Here is an 18320-nt window from a genome sequence, read left to right as displayed (position 1 = left end):
GGAGGATACATTTTGTTTGTGAATTGCATTGCATGATAAATTGTGTGATCATGGAATTGTGAAAAAGTTTACATTTTTTATTGGACTTCTAAGTTGTTGCTTGTGTATGCCTATGTGCTTGAGTGACAAAATATGCCACTAGGAGTTGGTTGTGTTTATGAGAATCTGGATATCAGGACACTTGCTATATTTCATTTTGTGCACACAAGCCTTGTGGTAAGATAGTGGTTTAACACAAGTAGCTCGAGGAATCTCCTGCTAGAGCCTTCTTTAGAGAGAATTAGTGAGGATTGAGAGTTATCACATATTAAAAATGTAATAAGTGTTCATTGATTGTGTGAATTGGAAACTTCTTCTGAGAATGACATTACACGGTATGTGGTAAGACGGTGGTTTGTACTTGAGAAATGATAACAGTCAATTTAGGATTGAATTTGAGCCTTCAGACTAGTTCTTTTCCATAATTATAATCCCCTAGTACTTTGAGCCAATACACATACATAACCATTTCTTTTCATGTGTCTAAGTTATCCATACCTCCTTACACTGGATTAAAGTCTATAAATAGTCATTTTTCCACCTTTATGCTTCCAAGTGTATAGTAGGTATTAAATGTCCATTTGAGAAGAAAAGTAATGAGAAAAGTGATAAGAGATGATAAGTGCTCGGGTAATGCAAAAAAAAAAAAAAGCGAGAAAAGGAAAAAGGAAAGAAAAAAAATTTGAAAGAAAAAAAAATTTGAAAAAAAAAAGAAAAAAAAAGAGTGGATTGTTGTTGGGAATTGAAAGGTTAAGGAATGTGTTGATGTGAAGGATTGCTATGTTGAATTACTTGTTGAGATGCCTAACTAGATACTTGGAAGTCCTTAAATTCTTTTCACCCTACTTTTCATATAACCCAGCTTAACCCCTTTCACACCCTTTGCATTGACTGTTTTGATCTCAAGTCGGTTTGTGGTAAGAAGTTGATGAATTCTCATTTGAAAGTATGCCTATCATGTGATCAATGTCTGCTTGTTGCTAATTATTAAAGCCTCCATGTTCGGAGTGTGCATCTTTCCCAGCTCCATAGAGAGAAATCCCGCACTAAACACTTTAATATTCGTGAGTTATGGGGCTGGACCTTTAGCTAGAGATGCACTCGATGTTGCATGTGTTAGGGTTGGTGGTAAGATGGCTATGGCTTGACACACACATACACATTTAGCAAGTGTTTTTGATATCTTGATGATCATAACATTGTTAATTTCTAGTGGTGTTGAGTTTGAAAAGAGAATGAACTACTGTAGAATTAGAACTTAACAATTTCACTTGTAACATGGACCAATCACTCATTTGCTTTACTTTGCATTAAATTGCTAGGGACTAGCAATAAACAAGTTGGGGGTGTGATAAGAGTGTAAAATACCATATTTTCCCCTCTTAACTATTGCATTCATGTGATTATATTATGCCAAAATGCACTCATTACTCTTATATTTTGGTTTAGGTTGCATTTTGGTGAAAAAGACGAAATTTGGAAGAAACAAGTGAAAAATGACGAAAGTAGAAGAGAACGAAAGTTCGAGGACTAAAGTGCAAATGATCCAAACTTGTGTCCAAGATTATGATGAAGAGTCGAAAGTGTTAGAGGTCAAGTGGATGAGGAACGAAGTCAAAGGGATGAAATAACATCAAAGTTTGATCAATACATCAATTTCCAATCGAAAACCAATGACCAGTTTTTAGTCTCATGTTGGGACCCATTTTTGACATGGAAGATGATCGAATTGGGAGATGACTTCTGAATAAAAATTGTGGCACTTTGAGTTAGCTATCCAATGCAACTTGAATCACCTCAATTGGACATTGAAAAAGAAAGTTATGATTAAAACACTGAAAACTGTCTGGCGGAACCATGCGGCCGCATGCCTTTATACTATGCGGTCGCACACACCTATATCGAGAATTGAAGAGGCTGAAAGTGCATAACCATGCGACCGCAATGACAATAACCATGTGGTCGCATAGTGTTTTTTTGGCGGCCAAATCTCAGTTTTCTTATACGATTGAATCTCTTATGGTAACCTAATTTTCACGGGATATAAATGCCCAAAACCACCCAGAACGAAGGGAGACGCCCCCAGACCTATTTCTTTCATCTTGGTGCTCAAGAAACTCCATGGAAAACTAAGGAACTCGGTGAAGCAACGAAGGAACTCATTGGATTTGGAGATTTCACGTCATAATTTCATGTAATTCGGACTCTCTTTGCTTAATAATTTCTAGATTTGGATTTTCTCGTTATGAATTAGTATTGAAATTTGTTTAACTTTTAATAAATTTCTCATGGATTCAGTCATGCTTTTTCCATTGTTAAATTAAACTATTTGTTGAGTTTCAATTTAAATTACTTATTGTTGAGATTATTTTAACTTTTATCAAATCCTTCATAGATCTAGCCATGCTCTTTCTATCGAATGATTGAAATAATTGTTGAATTTTAATCTTAATATCACTTTATTGGCGGATTGATTACTGCCTTATGCCTGACGTATATGGTCGATTTTTGATCTTGTTCCAATAAAAATGTGCGAATGTGTTATAGAAAATCTAGATTCTAGAAACATAATTGGAATAAAATTGGACTTCACTGTTAAATCTTTCAATTAGAGAGTTTGGAAGAAAACCTCTAATTGAGTAAAAATACATGAATTATTGATGTTGATTGATCCAATCCAATGGGGAACTCCAACGCTTCACTAATTCGCATATTGATAATTAATTTTTATTTCAAGTGACAAATCATTCCCTTATTTAATTACGAAAACCCTAGTTTGTTTGATCTTTTGAGAATTTTTCCATCTCCCTGTGGATACGACACCCCAAAGTTGTACTATAATCACCGCGTTATTCTTTGGGTATAATCAGTCCCATATAACCAAGATAACTTTCCCACTGCATAAGAGCCAAAATAAATACCCAGGAGGTCAAGCAGCATTTTTAACAGAATCAACCCAGCCGAGCTAAGGAGTAGGCAACAGTAACAGCCTCTTGAGCCTCAAGCGAGGTCACAGCCCCTACCTCCAATGACTCAGCAGTCGGAGGAAATGCATGAAAATGCCCCCGTGTTGCTCCGCTAAGAAATAGCGTCAAAGGAGGGAGGAAGAGGTTAGGAACCAAGTCGGTACATCACATCCACCACCTAGGTATGAGGCTGACGAAAATAATGACTCAGATGAAGAGCAGAGGTCTTGTGACTTGGATGATGACAATGAAAATCTACCATTTTCGAGGGACTTAAGGAGTGCCCAGGTACCAAGCCACTATGTTATGTCTAAAATACCGAAATATGGTGGAAGAGGCAACCCCGAGAAACACTTGAATGCTTATAAGACCTACATGAGCTTGAGAGGAGCCACTTCGGCAATGACGTGTAGGGCCTTCCACTTGACACTTAGTGGGGCCGCTAAAATTTTGTATAGCAGGCTACCACCTAGGAGCATAAGGAGTTGGCCAGAATTCAAAACCACCTTTCTGAAAATGTTTGCTGTGAGTAAGTAAGGAAGGAGATGCCCCTATAGCTTTTTACCATGCTTTACTGATGAAATAACATATTGCGTGCAAGTCACTAATCATGAGGCCTTATCAGCATTAAGGAGAGGTCTCAATATGAACACCTTATTTTGGAGGGATGTGCAAAATCAGGATCCCACTACCTATGATGCCCTGCTTGAAAATGATGAGGTGGGAAATAATCAATGAAGAATTGATTAAATGCAGAAATAGGGCTAGCAGAGGGCTCCCAGCTCCACAAAGGCAGCGTGCTAGGGGGCTTACCTCCCACCTAATGGACTACTAGATGAACCAGGCTGGTAATGAAAGCTTAGAGCAAGCACTTGCCACCACCATTTTGAATGTAGTGCCAACCTTGACATATGAAGATATCAATCTTATGACCGACAATCAGTAGGCTGGGACTTCACAACAGGCCCCCCGCAGAAGTAGAGGTTGAGGACACGGTTCAGAGCTTAGGAATAGGTGAAACCAGAACACCCTGAATATTGTACGTACCATCGCTTGTACGGCCATGATGCTGGTGATTATCAAGAGTATGCGTACCACACCCGACCGAAGCACCCCCAGGTTAGGAGAAATGAATTGCCCCAAGCGAACAGGTCCCCACCTAGGTATTACGAGCAACCTAAGTGTGAAGAGGGCGCTCCCCGCCAGTGGGACGCTTTCCCCTGCAGAAGGGAGTATGATACGGAAAGGCCCAGAGAAGGGTGCAGGCATCGTCGATGCCCCCATTCATAAGGTGGATACCATATTTGGAGGCCCCTAGATAGACGATGAACACGAAATGCAAAAAGGAACAATGCCCGAGAGGCCAAACACCTCCCTTTGACCAGCTACATTGTGGGTAGTGGTTCCTGAAGAAATCAAGCACTACCCATCATCTTCACCCAAGAAGACTCTGAGGGACTTTATTACCCCCACTATGATGCGCTTGTGGTAAGGGTTGTAGTGTCTCGGAATGGGCTCAAACGAATGCTAGTCGACATTGATAGCTCCATTAACATCCTTTTTGGGTCTACCTTTGACAAGATGATCTCGGACCACAAGTTGACGCCCACCACCACTCCTTGTATGGATTTATCGGAGATAGCAACACTCCAAGGGGAAAGACCACACTCCCGGTAGAGATGGGAGAATCACCCCAAACAACAATGAACTTCATGAAATTCCTCATTGTTGACAGCCGATCGGCCTACCACAGAGTATTAGGTAGACCAGCCCTAAAGGAATTAGGAGCTGTCACCTCAATCCACCACCAATGCATGAAGTTCCCAACTGAGAATGGGATAGCAACAATGAAAGGAGACTAAAGAGGATCCAGGAAGTGCTACCTGAGATCCATCAGGAAGGTTAAGCCCTGGGACGTACATGTTATCATAACTGACGTGGACATGACCAACGTCGTCGGGCAAGGCTCTTGAACGAGAAGACGTTGAAATAATCGATGCACTTCCCGAGTAGGAAGAATTACTCGTGCTTTATGAGATAGACCCCCGCATGACTGAGCATGTACCTCAGACAACCCCAGTTGAGGAGTTCGAGAACTTCTCAGTGGACCCCCAGACCCCATTAAGAAGTTGAAATTGGGCAAGGGTTTATCCAATGACTTGAAAGAAAAACTAAAGGACTTCCTATGTAGGAACCTCGATGTCTTTGCTTGGAGGCATGAAGACATGGTAGGCATAGACCCAAAGGTCAGCTGTCACCACTTGAAAATCGATCTTAAGGTTGCCCCGTATAGACAAAAGAGAAAAGCCCTCAACCCAGAAAGGTATAAGGCCCTGAAGGAGAAATTGCAAAGCTAATCCAGAATGGCTTCAACAGAGAGGCCATCTACCCAAAGTGGGTCTCCAACGCAGTGCTTGTTAAGAATCACAACGGCAAATGGAGGGTATGTATTGATTTTGCAAATCTTAACAAGGCATGCCCCGAAGATAGCTTCCCACTTTCTAGGATCGACTAATTGGTCGAATCCACCACCGGGCATGAGCTCTTAAGCTTCATGGACGCCTACTCAGATTTTCATATACCCAGTCGATGAGGAGAGCACCTCCTTTGTCACTGATAAAGGCCTTTATTGCTACAAAATGATGCCTTTCGGGTTGAAAAATATCAGGGTTACATATCAAAGGCTTGTCAACAAAATATTTCTGGACCTCATCGAAAAGACGGTGGAAGTCTATGTAGATGGCATGCTTGTGAAAAGTTTGAAGGCAGACAACTATGTGACACACTTGAATGAAACTTTCCAAATCTTAAAGAGATATGGGGTTGAGCTAGGATGAACCTCAACCCCCTCAAGTGGGCTTTCGGTGTGTAGACGATCAATCAAAGAGGAATTGAGGTCAACCCTGAGAAGATCAATGCCCTACTCGAGATGAGATCATTTCAAAAATCGAAGGAAGTCCAAAGCCCAACTGGACACGTAGAAGCATTTAACTGCTTTGTCTCCAAGACCACTGATAAATGCCTCTTGTTCTTCAAAATATTGAAAGTCAAGAAGAAGTTCCAATGGACAGAAGAGTGTAAAAAGGCCTTCCAGGGCCTGAAATTGCATCTAGGGCAGACCCCTCCTCTCCAAGCCAAAACTCGACGATGTTCTTCAAATATACTTGGCTGTCTCCAATGAGGCTGTCAGTGTAGTCCTAATCCAGGAGGAAGGAACCACCCAACTCTTCGTGTACTACACCAGTAAGACACTTCTATCCCGAAAGACTCGCTGCCTTAATATGGAGAAGCTAGCATTGGCCTTGATTACAGCTTCTAAGAAACTGAGGCCCTACTTCCAAGCTCACACCAACTTCCCCCTTAGATAGGTGCTTCAGAAGCCCAATGCCTCAAAGAGACTATTGAAATGGGCAGTGGAGTTAAGTGAATTTGATATTGTCTTCAAGATAAGGACAGCCATCAAGGGCCAAGCCTTACCTGATTTTGTAGCAGAGTTCGCCAATATACCCAACGTGGAAGAAGTTATGGAACATGTTGAGCCCCCACGTGGAATCTGTTCGTGGATGATTCGGCTGGAGACACGGGTTTGGCAGCTGGGGTTGTCCTGGTTAGCTCAGAAGGTCACAAGCTAAACTCAACTGTGAGGTTCGGATTTAAGGCCACCAATAACATCGCGAAGTATGAGGCACATCTTACAAGCCTTAGATTGGCTAAAGAGATGCAAGTGAGGAGGCTACTTATTAGCAATGACTCCCACCTAGTTGTAAGTCAAGTGAATGGCAACTTCTCGGCCAGGGATAAAACCATGGCCTCCTAATTGAAGACGGTGATGAACCTTCTTCCATCCTTCAAAAAGTTTGAACTGATCCAAACCCCTCATGTTGAGAACGTACATACTGATGGACTTTCCAAACTTGCGAGCAACAAAGACTCCAAACTACTTGTAGTGGTACCAATTGAGCACCTCCTCAAGCCATTAATCGAGGCCCCTGATGTGATGTGTGTGGATGGAACTCCTACCTAGATGCAGCCTATTGTAGCCTATCTAAAGGACCAAGTCCTACCCACCAATAAGGACGAGGCCTACAAATTGAGAAGGAGGTTAGCTCATTTTGTGTTCATTGATGATGTGCTTTATAAAAGAAGCTTCTCCTCCCCACTTCTTCGATGTGTGGGTAGGGAAAAGGCCACCTACATTCTAAGAGAAGTCTACAAAGATGTTTGTGGCAACCACTCTGGAGGTCTAGCTTTGGCATAGAAGGTATTGAGGCAGGGGTACTACTGGCCCACCTTGAAAAGGATGCCCTCCAATTTGTGCGAAAATGTGACAAGTACCAATGTTTCTCTCTTATTCAAAGGTAGCCATCACAGGAATTGACTGCAGTCTCTAGTCCCTAGTCTTTCTCCAATTGGGGCGTGGACCTCATAGGTCCCTTACCAAAAGGTAGAGGAAGCGCAAACTTTGCAATTGTGGCCATTAATTAATTCATGAAGTGGGTCGAGGTTGAACTACTGGCCAAAATCACGGAAGCAAACACTTCCAAGTTCTTACGGAAGAACATTATGTGTCGGTTTGGAATTCCCCACTCTATAGTCTTAGATAATGGAAAGCAATTTGACAACAAGAAAATCAAGAGCTTGTGTGAAGAGCTTGGCATAAAGAAACACTTCTCCACTCCTCACCACCCCAGGCAAATGGCCTGGTTGAGGTTGTAAACAAAACAATCAAGCATGTCCTCAAAAGGAAACTTCATGTGTCAAAAGGGGCCTAAGATGATAAGCTGCCACAAGTTTTGTGGGCAATCGAGACCACAACCAGGACCCCAACTGGGAAAACACCCTTCCTAATGGCTTATGGCATCGATGCTATAAGTCTCGTTGAGGTAGGTCTACCATCACCTCATCGCTTGTACTTCAGCGAAATAACAAACGACGAGTTTTGGAGGTTCGACCTCGACTTTATTGATGAAAGAAGAGAGGACTCCTAGCTGAGGTTTGCTGCCTATCAGAGGAAAATGAAAAATACTATGACTCCAAGGTGAAGAAGAGGTATTTCAGAATCAATGGCCTCGTTCTTAGGAGGGTCTTCCTCTCCTCCAAGGAACGAAATGTAGGCACCTTGAGTCCAAACTAGAAACGCCCATATAGAGTCAAGGGAGAGATCCGACCCCGTACCTACTGGATTGAAGACATGGATGGCAAGGCATGGTCTTGTCTATGGAACATAGAGAAATGTCTCTTCTTGCAACATGTGTGTGAACGTTGCGAAAAGTCACTTTTAACAACATTTTTATGAACGTTGCGAAAGTCTCTCTCTCTCTCTCTCTCTCTCTCTCTCTGTCTCTCTCTCTATATATATAATATTAACCTAACTCAGTTCATTCCCATTTCACAATTTGGTAGTTCCTTCCCAGTTCTCACCCCGGCTATTGTAGTTCGTTATGGAGGACAAGCAAATAATATTAAACTGCGTTATGTAGTGTGATTCTTGATATTCTTTATTAAAATAATATTACAAGCAAATAAATATTTTTCTTATTTTTCAATCATACATTTTCATCAATCTACTATTTTAAAGTGCATTTTTCTTAATGGGGTTCCAAACACCCTCATATATTAAATCCTTAACCCATGCCCATTCTAAAATCCAACAACTACCTATTTATTCTTGAAACCCTATTCTCGTTTTCTTCTCCATTTTGCAGTTGTTAGAGGACGCAAGAGAGCCGAATCCCCATAGCAAAAATGAAGCACAATGCAGGAGTCTCCTCCTCCAGGCGCAAGAATAGAAAGCCCCATTTTACTGCACCGTCGAGTGTCCACTGTGTCCTGATGAGCGCTCCTCTATCCTCTGACCTCAAGACAAAGTATAATGTTTGTTCTATGCCAGTCCGCAAGGACGATGAGGCCCAGGTTGTTCGGGGTACGTACAAGGGTCATGAGGTTTAATGAAATGCTTTTGGATATTGATTGTGATTTATTCCGTTCCATTGGGAACTAGAAAGTTCATTATAATTGGAATTTTTTGTTATTGAAAGTTGATTTCACTGATATTGCAACTTTTCTTGATTAGCCTATGAACAATCACATTCAGAGGTAAGCAGAAACAATGGAGCATTAACATTAACAAGAAGCAATGATAGAACCCAAATTACTGGAAGAACAACCTTTGTTGAATCAGCTTCAAGTTTTTGGACAAGATTTGCATCCGTCTGTAAGTGCTATGCCTTTGCTTCAACATGGTATTGTGAGATTCATGATCTTATTTTGTAATTAGGATTTAAGTTTTCTATAACTCATATCAGAGAATTACAATAGTTATCTTTATGGCAATGACACGGGTTTTATGTTTATCTTTATGGAGTAATGAAATTATTATCAAATTCCAAGCCCAAAAATTATTTTTGATTTTTGTTGGTTTATTTGAACTTGTATACAAATATTAAAAAAATACAAAATTGAAAAAAGAAAAAGAAAAAAAGAAGGAAAATTGACCTATGGCAACGGTCGGAGAATGTTTCCAAAAATAAGGATAAAGAATTGACAACAAATAAAAAACGTTGCCAAAAGTATTTGCAACGGTCATTGGATGTTGCCAAAACGAATGTTGCAAAAAACCTTTTAGCAACATTCATTGACTGTTGCAATGTTTTTTGCAATAGTCAATGAACGTTGTAAAAAATAAAAAACAACGTTCTTTAGGGCTTTTGCAATGGTCAAGGAACGTTGAAGTATCTCAAGAGTCTACGGCAACATCGTACACACACAAATGCTTCAAAAGGTAATAGGCAACGTTTTTTTATCACTGCAAAAGACAATTTTTGGTGTAGTGTATGTTGAATTTTAAAATTTTATGTGACCTTTAATGGCATGTTGTGATACAATGTCTTAAATTAAAGTTGTTCTAAAATATGCATATGATATGTTGCAGAGTTCATTTACAAAATTTTATCAATTTTCGTTATTGCATTTGAGCGAAAATTTAAACTTAGTTGATTTTGCAAAAATTTAAAAAATTTACCACTTCTTGTATGTTTATAATTATGTAGTAAGATTGGTATGGTAGTATTTCATTGAACTTCCAACCATATAAAAACTCTAAATTTGGACTTACAATAAAGAAGTTACGAGGTTTTGAAATGGAAAAACTTCATATAACAAGTATTAAGTATGCACCAGCACAATTTCTAGAGACTAGTATAAAATTCCAAAAGTCGAGTTTTAGTTCAATATTTTTAATTTCAAATAATTATATTATTAAATGAAATTAATCTACCCAGCCCAAACCCCCATCCAAATCCCACCCCACTCCCGTGCATCTGTCAGCTACCATTTCCTTGTATAATCATCGGCATCCACCTGTGACATCTATCATCACAGTTATCAACATCCAAATAATTTCACAGGAAGAACGATAGAACCTACAAAGGCCATTCATGACTTTTTCAGGGATGAACTTGTTGTCTCTCAGCAATGACTAAGCATCTTCGGCTGAGATAGTAGAGAGGGAAAAATATAGTGACCGTTGGGGAGCATTAACTGAGCATTGTTAGTGATTAAGCAGTATAGGTGTAATTTAAATCTATTTTTGAAATTTAGAAATTGAAAAAATAGTCCCTGGTGTAATTTACAGAGTACTCATCGAAGCTAATAATTTCAATTCTCATAGTCAAAAATCAAATTAATTGAATTTGTAACTAATTCGGAGAATTGAGGCGGAGATATCAATTGCATGTGAATAGATCTCTTGAATTTGTGAGTTATGACCAATGCACTTTGACATATGAAATATTATATGTGATCTGTGATTCTATGGACATTGATCTACGACCAATTTTAATTTATCTGTGATATGTGGGCATTGATTTGTAACCTATTCACAGTGACCTATGGCAATGACCTGTGACACACAAATGATGACCATTGACCTTTGACCCACACACGATGACCATTAACATATGATCTATACAATATAACTTGTGACCTATGGAGTGTGACTTGCGACATACAAACATGATCTGTGTCCAGTTTTGTTTGATCTATGAATCCTGAATATTTATATATGACTAATGCACAATAACCTGTGACCAGGTACATGTGACTTATCACCACTACCGGCAGCACCAATAAATATCAACATAGCATTTGACATGCACTCTATAAACATGTAACCACCACCAACATCACTAGCTCTACCACCTCAAAATCACCACAAATCACTTTAAAACCACCACAAAATGCCTTAAAAATTACCACAAAAGCACCACAAAACTGTCGCAAAACCACCACACATATAACCACATAAACTACCGCAAACAGCCACAAAAATTACCAAAAATCACCATACAAACCACTGTAAACCACCACAAATCGTTGCAGCAGCCCAAATCGAAAAATTGGAAAAGTGAGATCTTAGAAATTTATTTACGCTTCCTGCTTCCAAAAGGAGTAGCGAAGAAATGGTAGAAAAAAGGAGTGTAGAGCCAAAATAGTAGAGAAAGTAGAGAGATATTAATATAGATAGGGAGAGAGGACATGTCAAAGAGAGAGAGAGAAACGAAATTGGGATTCAAATTGGCTTTGGGTGGGTTAGGGGGTGGTATGTAATTTAATTTTATAATATATTATTATTAGTATTAAAATATAGAATTATCACCTGATTTTTGAATAAACAAACCTTCAACCCGTTTTTTGAATTGTAATCTTTAAAAGACTACGCTAGTGTAATTTCCACTTTTGAAATTTGGACCAAAATCTGATAATTAGGGAAAATTGAAGAAGATGAACAGATTTGCCCTCCTTGCTCTCTGTTAAATGTTTTGTGGTCTCAAACATGATGTTAGGAATGAAATTTTTATACTCTAACCACATAAATAAACTCAGAATGTCGAAATTAGTGGAACATATGAAAAAAATAAATGAATGGGTAAATGCATGGTTGATTGCCAAGTGGACGCATATGACATAGTTAAATAAAAATTCAGATTTTGCATCTGGCACGTGAAAGTTCATGGGACCTTCTATTGCAATCCTAGAAATCGTAGTTTGGTCCCCTCAAATATTTTTGATTTTTCTGTATAGTTGAATAATTTTTAGATAATTTTTTTTCTTTTTTGCATATATAATGATTAAAATAAATTTGTATAAAGCATAAAAAATATTTTTTAACTTGGTTAAATTTTGATTTTTTTTATAAAATTGAGAATATTTTTTAATCCCCCATTTAGGCTCCACTTTTCAAAATTCATTTTGATCATATATTATTTCATAAACAAAAGTCTTTTCTTATTTTTTAATCACACATTCTCCAAAAAATCACTATTTCAAAACATATTTTCTCATAAAAATGAGGCTCAAATAGGGGTTAAGTGGTGTTTTCCAATTGAGAGTTAATTTTTGAGATGCTCTCATTTTTTTTTATTGAAAAAGTATTTTAGACCCTTCTGTTTGTAACAATTTTTGAAAATTGTATTTAAATAGTAAAAAATACGATGTAAGTGTTAATTTTTTTCCTTTTGATTTTTAACGGTATATTGTTCCCACGTTCTTGAGTAGTTTTGGTCTGGCATGATTCTGTGATCAATTTCGAAACGATCCTCTTTTTTAATGCTTAGTTTGATGTGGCTAGATTTATGCATACTTTTAGAAGCTTTTTGAAGTTGTGAGATCAATGTTGAAGATAATTATCAAAAACCCAAAATCATATATAAAAACTTAGAATAGGGACCAAAGTGTGAAAATTGAAAAGTTGGGGGTTGGACGAAGTGACCCATTGATTCCATGATCTGATCATTGTTAGCAACCACGGTCAGCATGAATAGAGCCCAATCTCCTTGTTAGAAGCAGTTTTCTGACTTTGAAAAGTTAGGATTTCTTATGTTTTATCCGGAATTATTTTAGGTCCTAATGGAGGCATGACTTGCGCTATGGATCTAACACTATAAAAAGATCTATTCTAGATTAAGATGAAGGAGATATAATTGAGAATCACAAGTAAAAAAAAAAAAAAGGACATAATTGAGAATCACAAGTAAAAAAGAAGAAGAAGAAAAAAAAAAGAAAAAAAATGAAAATATACAAGGGAGAAGAGAAAAGAAAGAAGAAGCTAAGGTTTCAATAATGTGATGTGAAGGAGACGGGTTCTTAGTACAAGAATATCATCTTTTATTGGTATCTTCTAAACATAAAGAAGTACTTCAAATCCTTATTATATTTTTCTTTTCCTTTAATGTGCAACTCAATCATAGTTGGGACGAACAATTATAATATAGTTTTGAATCTTAATTTTATTTACAAAGCTTTGATCTTAAATTAATGATTATGTATTATTTTTACTTCTGTTATTCGTGTTTTAAAATAATTTGGCATTATTTCATTGGTTTGTAAACGTTAATGAGCCGAGAGGTGAGATGATAATTTAGACCTCATAGTAAAAAGTAGGGATGAACACGGTTCAATTTTGACAGTTTGAGACAAGTTTTCAAACCAAGTCATTTAAAACAGTTTGATATATTTTCAAACCAAACCAAACCACTTCAATTTCTAAACCAAACCAATCCAATCCATTTTTTTCTGGTTTGGTTTGGTTTAAAACCATGATTTAACAATGAAGAAAATTAACATTATATCAAATAAGTTAGATCATAAATATTAATCTGAAATTTCACGTTAAAACATAAATTGTATTACTAAAAAAAATTACAAATCAAAGTTATATAATTATAATCGTTATAAAGTAACAACAACATATAAATATTTTAAACTCTTAATCGATACTCACGGCGTCCATCTACAATTGTAATACATGATGTATTCATTTCATAAATATTAATATAATACATGAATTTATTGATTATAGTTAAATGATATAAAATAATTAATAAAAGAAAATGAACAACAAAATTCAAATACAATAATATCTAACTATTGTGACTTTTTGTGAATCATCCAATATTTTTACTTCATTTATATATTAGCGAGTTACTTCAAGGAAGCCCGACAATTATTAGAACGAAACAACATAACTACCAATAAAAACATAAAAAAAAAACCAAAAGATAAAAGAATTTGGATAATCAAAATTATTAGTAGAAGAAAATGAAATGTGTAAGTTTGAATTAAAATTTAGATTTAATTGTCTGCTCAATTGTAATAATGGATCAATGAATATGGTTTAGCAGCAGTTGTTTAATACTTTGCCCAATTTGAGGGTTTTATATTCACAGTTGTGATAATTGATGTGTATTTGGATGCGATTTAATTAATTAATTGAGATGTATAATTGTAGAATTGAGTTTAATTGAATTATGTTCAATATGGATGTATATTTTTAATTGAAATGTGTTAAGTTTCAATTAGGTTAAATAAAAATTTAGACTAATTTATTTTTAGATTTTTTTTTAATAAACGGTTTGACGATTTGAAACAATTTGCAAAGATTGAAACCTAAACCAAACCACTTAAAATCAGTTTAATTTGGTTCAAAGCCAAAACATTGATGGATCTATGTGGAACCAAACCAACAATTTCGGTTCGATTTTGCGGTTTGACAATTTCGTTGTGCAACCCTAGTAAAAAGTGAAACTTGGGTAGAAGGTAGAGATAAATCTTTACTGACTTTTCAGTAATTTTTTGTGATTGTATACTCTTAATTAAGACTTGCCCTGTTATATGTAAACATATAATGAGTTAACTTAATTGAATAAGATTGTTTTAAAATCAAGAGAAGTAAATCAATTAAATTAGAAGAATGTGATATGATGCACAAAATTGATTATTGTTGAAATTTGGTGATTGAAATTAAAAAGGGATAGTTATGGTGAATTAGTGAACCATAACAATTCTTGTACACCAGTTAAAATCCTAAATTGTCTATTTTCACAATTTTTAATTATTTTTGTAGAGTCATAATGTTTATGGTCTGAATTTAAATTTCTTTTAAATATTTTTACTCGAATAGAAGTTAGACATAGTTAAATCAATAATTAGATACATAATTCTAATGCGAACGATAATTTGAACTTTTCAAATTTATTTTACTACTAGCTTAATTGACATAGTACACTTGCGATTGCTTCAGAATCATTTTGTAATTACTCTTGCAGCCCAAAAATTGTGGAATCTTAGGTGCAGCAACACGGCCACTTTTTTGCAAAACAATATATATTCATTTTCTTCTTTAGGTCTGTATGTATACTCTAATTTTACAAGCTATCGAAGAGAATTTATAGATGATGTTTGCATTGGTTCTTGTCATTTTTTCCTCGCATCAGGAACGTGGTGGACACTCATCTTGCTTCTTTCACTACTATTTACATGAGTCAAATTTTATGCTACTATTTTAATTTTTTGTCCCTTTTTTTGGGTGACATTCCCTAATTAAAATTTTAATACATTTTTCTCTTTTTTTTTTTCAACCACACAGTCTCCAATAAATTAATATTGCTCATAAACCAAAAACTTTTCATTCCTTTTTAACAATAAATTTTTCCAAAATTTACTATTTCAAAATACATTATTTCTAAAATTTAATTATAATAGGGGGCCAAGCAAGGGCTTAAAAGTTCTTTAGTTTCTGTCTCAAAAAAGAAAAAAATAGTAGAGTTGTAGTCTTAAGAGAAATATAAGGGATTTTTGGTTGGCATCCAACAACTGAGAGCAAAATGTGAAATAGCCTCTTCAGTTGAATCATGGTGAGACTACTTGTGAAATAGCTTTTTGATGCTACCTCTTCACACATTTCATCTTGTGAGATTTTGACTTAACGTAACATATTGCACGTTGAACAGAGTATCAGCATCCTCGTGAGACTACTTGTATGATACATTTAGGAAGCCATATCTCTTTCAGTTGAATCATGGTGATGTAATCTATGGATGATTGATCATTTTCTCAGATGAACTATTACACGACTGGAGATGAATCGATAATCCTAGAGATTTACAGGCAAAATGCTTCCTAATAACACTCACAAAATATATTTCACAAAATAAACACTACGTCACTTCTTTTTTTTTTTAGACGTTCAATAATTTTACGATTGAGATGGATGGATGATCATAGAGAGTTACAAGCCAAAAGCTTCCTGCTAGCACTCACGAAATAAACACTGCATCACTTTTTCATTTTTATTTTTTTTTCATTTTTTCCTTTTTTGAGATGTTCGACATTTCTCCTTCACCATTGATACTAACATATTATACGATTGAGTTGGACGTTCAACACTAATATATTATACGATGGAGACACCAATCTTCTCATCTAGCTAGACCTTTTTTGTTGTCTCTCCTTCACCACCGATACTAACAATGTGGGTTTTAATAAGATAGTGTGCCACAGACTTGTAACCATTTCTCAGCGCCTGCAGATTAAATATTAAATTAATTAGTTATTAGTCAAAACAAATTAATCGTGGAAGAAATTAAGAAAAGGAGGATACATACCTTGGAATATATACAAGGCATAGGGGGCAATCCTTTCTTGTTTCTACATTTGCTGCAGTTACATATTCCTCGACACACTGGGCATATCCAACTTTTCCCATTCTCATTTGCTTCAATTATATTCTCCCCATATCTGCACCAATACGTAAATATTAATTTCTTTGTACTTGAATTCCATTGATGTGCCGAACATACCTTATGTATAGACAGTCTCCACATAACATCCCAGTCGACCCCTTGCATCTGCTGCACTGAGTACGAAGGCCTAGAGTTTTCTGTCTGTCAATTCAATAATAATTCATAATTTGAAATAAAATACAAAATTTAATAATTCAATATGAAGTTTTCTTAATTAGATTATATATATTGGAGTAAATGTTAAGTGAATGTAGGTACCTGCATTGATGACAAGTCCGTCCGTTGAATTTATCGTACAATCTTCGACCATTTTCATATCCATCGCGAAACAAAATCCAAGGGATTTTGTAATCCCCTAATTGCTTAGCATCATCTTTAGTGTACGTCTCAAGATTCCACTTTTGTTCCTTAAAAATAGTAGAACCATCAATCTTTTCCATCTCTTTCATTTTCTTCGTAGATAGCATTAACAAATGAGGAACCTTTCCCACACTTTTAGACCTAAATCATATATATAAATTCAGAATAAAAAGATAAAATTCAAAATAATGAAATTGAACTGATCGTAGTTCATAGTACTGTAACCTGGAAGTAGTAGTTCTATGAGAAATGTTGGCGAGGTTTATTCCTTTAGAATTATGTTTATTTACTAATGCTTTGCTTCCCAGCAGTTGCAGTTTTCTTCTTTTGCCAGATTCTTCTTTCATCCGGATGTACTTCCTCAAAAACCCCTTCATTTTACTTGAAGTAGATTCTCTCTAATTAAAATAACCAAGCATGGTATATTACGTATATATATGCAGTGGGAAGTGGAAGAGTCCACTCCAAGAGTGGGAAACTTCAAATATATGTAGTTAACAGGCGGGAATCAATTTCACAATTTTCATATAATGAGCAACAAAATAACCCTACAAAGGTCAAATGACTCGTATACTGAAAATAGGGTCCAACCAAAAATAAAGCTTTTCTTGGTAAAGCAAATGATTTGTTCCAACAATTTCGAACCATATTACGGTCCCATTCTACTAAAAGTCTCAAAATAAATAACTACATAAGCAATAAAAATAGAAGACCTCAAGCCTCGAACTACGGATGAATCAAAGTTTGAATTTAAGACCAGACTAAAAAATTTCAAGCCAGACTAACACGCGAAAAAAAATTTACTCATTAAAAATCTGTTCTTACAAAAAAATAATAATAAATAAAGAAAATTACCCTAAAAAAAATTTAATTGGACCAGGTAGGGGTGGGGACTACAGCCCAGCTAGTCCCCCCCCCCCAATCCGTCCCTGCCTCGAACTAGAAGAAAGCTCGACTATTGGCAACAAATGCGATCAAAGAACACGCAATTGCACGGGAATCGAATTATGGCATACGATGGCTGATGGGAAAGGAAGATCAAGGTACATCACAGGGTCGGCCCTAAGATTTTTGAGGCCCTAGCCAAATAATTATAATGAGGCCTTTTAAAAACATATTTTTACTAGTGTACAAGGGTAGATAAAAATTATAATGAAAATTTAAAGACTTAATTGCTATATAGGCAATAAATTATGAACCAAGGGATCAATTTTTTATTATTCATCTTTTACTCCAAAAACTTTTTCTCTCTTTCTTCATTTGACGGTATTTCCTTTCAATTGTGCTACTCAAATAGGAAAATTTGACACGAAATGGTGACAGACAATACTTGGCATTTATTCATTAGAAGATGAAAAATTTAAAAATAAAAATA

At 36.2% G+C, this 18320-nt stretch overlaps 2 protein-coding genes across 2 annotated transcripts; one reads left to right on the top strand and one right to left on the bottom strand.

The window, feature by feature from the left end:
* Positions 1-8351: 8351 nt before the first annotated feature.
* LOC111385295 (60S ribosomal protein L26-like) lies at positions 8352-9278 on the top strand. The gene is made up of 2 exons (XM_023009678.1): positions 8352-8928; positions 9079-9278. The coding sequence occupies exons 1-2, from the start codon at positions 8751-8753 to the stop codon at positions 9276-9278; spliced, it is 378 nt and encodes a 125-aa protein (XP_022865446.1). The 5' UTR covers positions 8352-8750.
* Positions 9279-10878: 1600 nt separating this feature from the next.
* On the bottom strand, positions 10879-17322 carry LOC111385294 (cell division cycle-associated protein 7-like). Its single transcript, XM_023009677.1, has 8 exons — positions 17171-17322; positions 16844-17086; positions 16643-16726; positions 16448-16580; positions 16276-16365; positions 15949-15962; positions 11087-11197; positions 10879-10933 (listed from the first exon to the last, which is right to left on the bottom strand). The coding sequence occupies exons 1-8, from the start codon at positions 17320-17322 to the stop codon at positions 10879-10881; spliced, it is 882 nt and encodes a 293-aa protein (XP_022865445.1).
* Between the last annotated feature and the right edge of the window lie 998 nt (positions 17323-18320).

The sequence above is a fragment of the Olea europaea genome, unplaced genomic scaffold (genome assembly GCF_002742605.1).
Source record: "Olea europaea var. sylvestris unplaced genomic scaffold, O_europaea_v1 scaffold3118, whole genome shotgun sequence".
Classification (NCBI taxonomy): domain Eukaryota; kingdom Viridiplantae; phylum Streptophyta; class Magnoliopsida; order Lamiales; family Oleaceae; genus Olea; species Olea europaea.
Note: the sequence above shows the minus strand (reverse complement) of the source record. Positions and strands in the feature narration are given on the sequence as shown.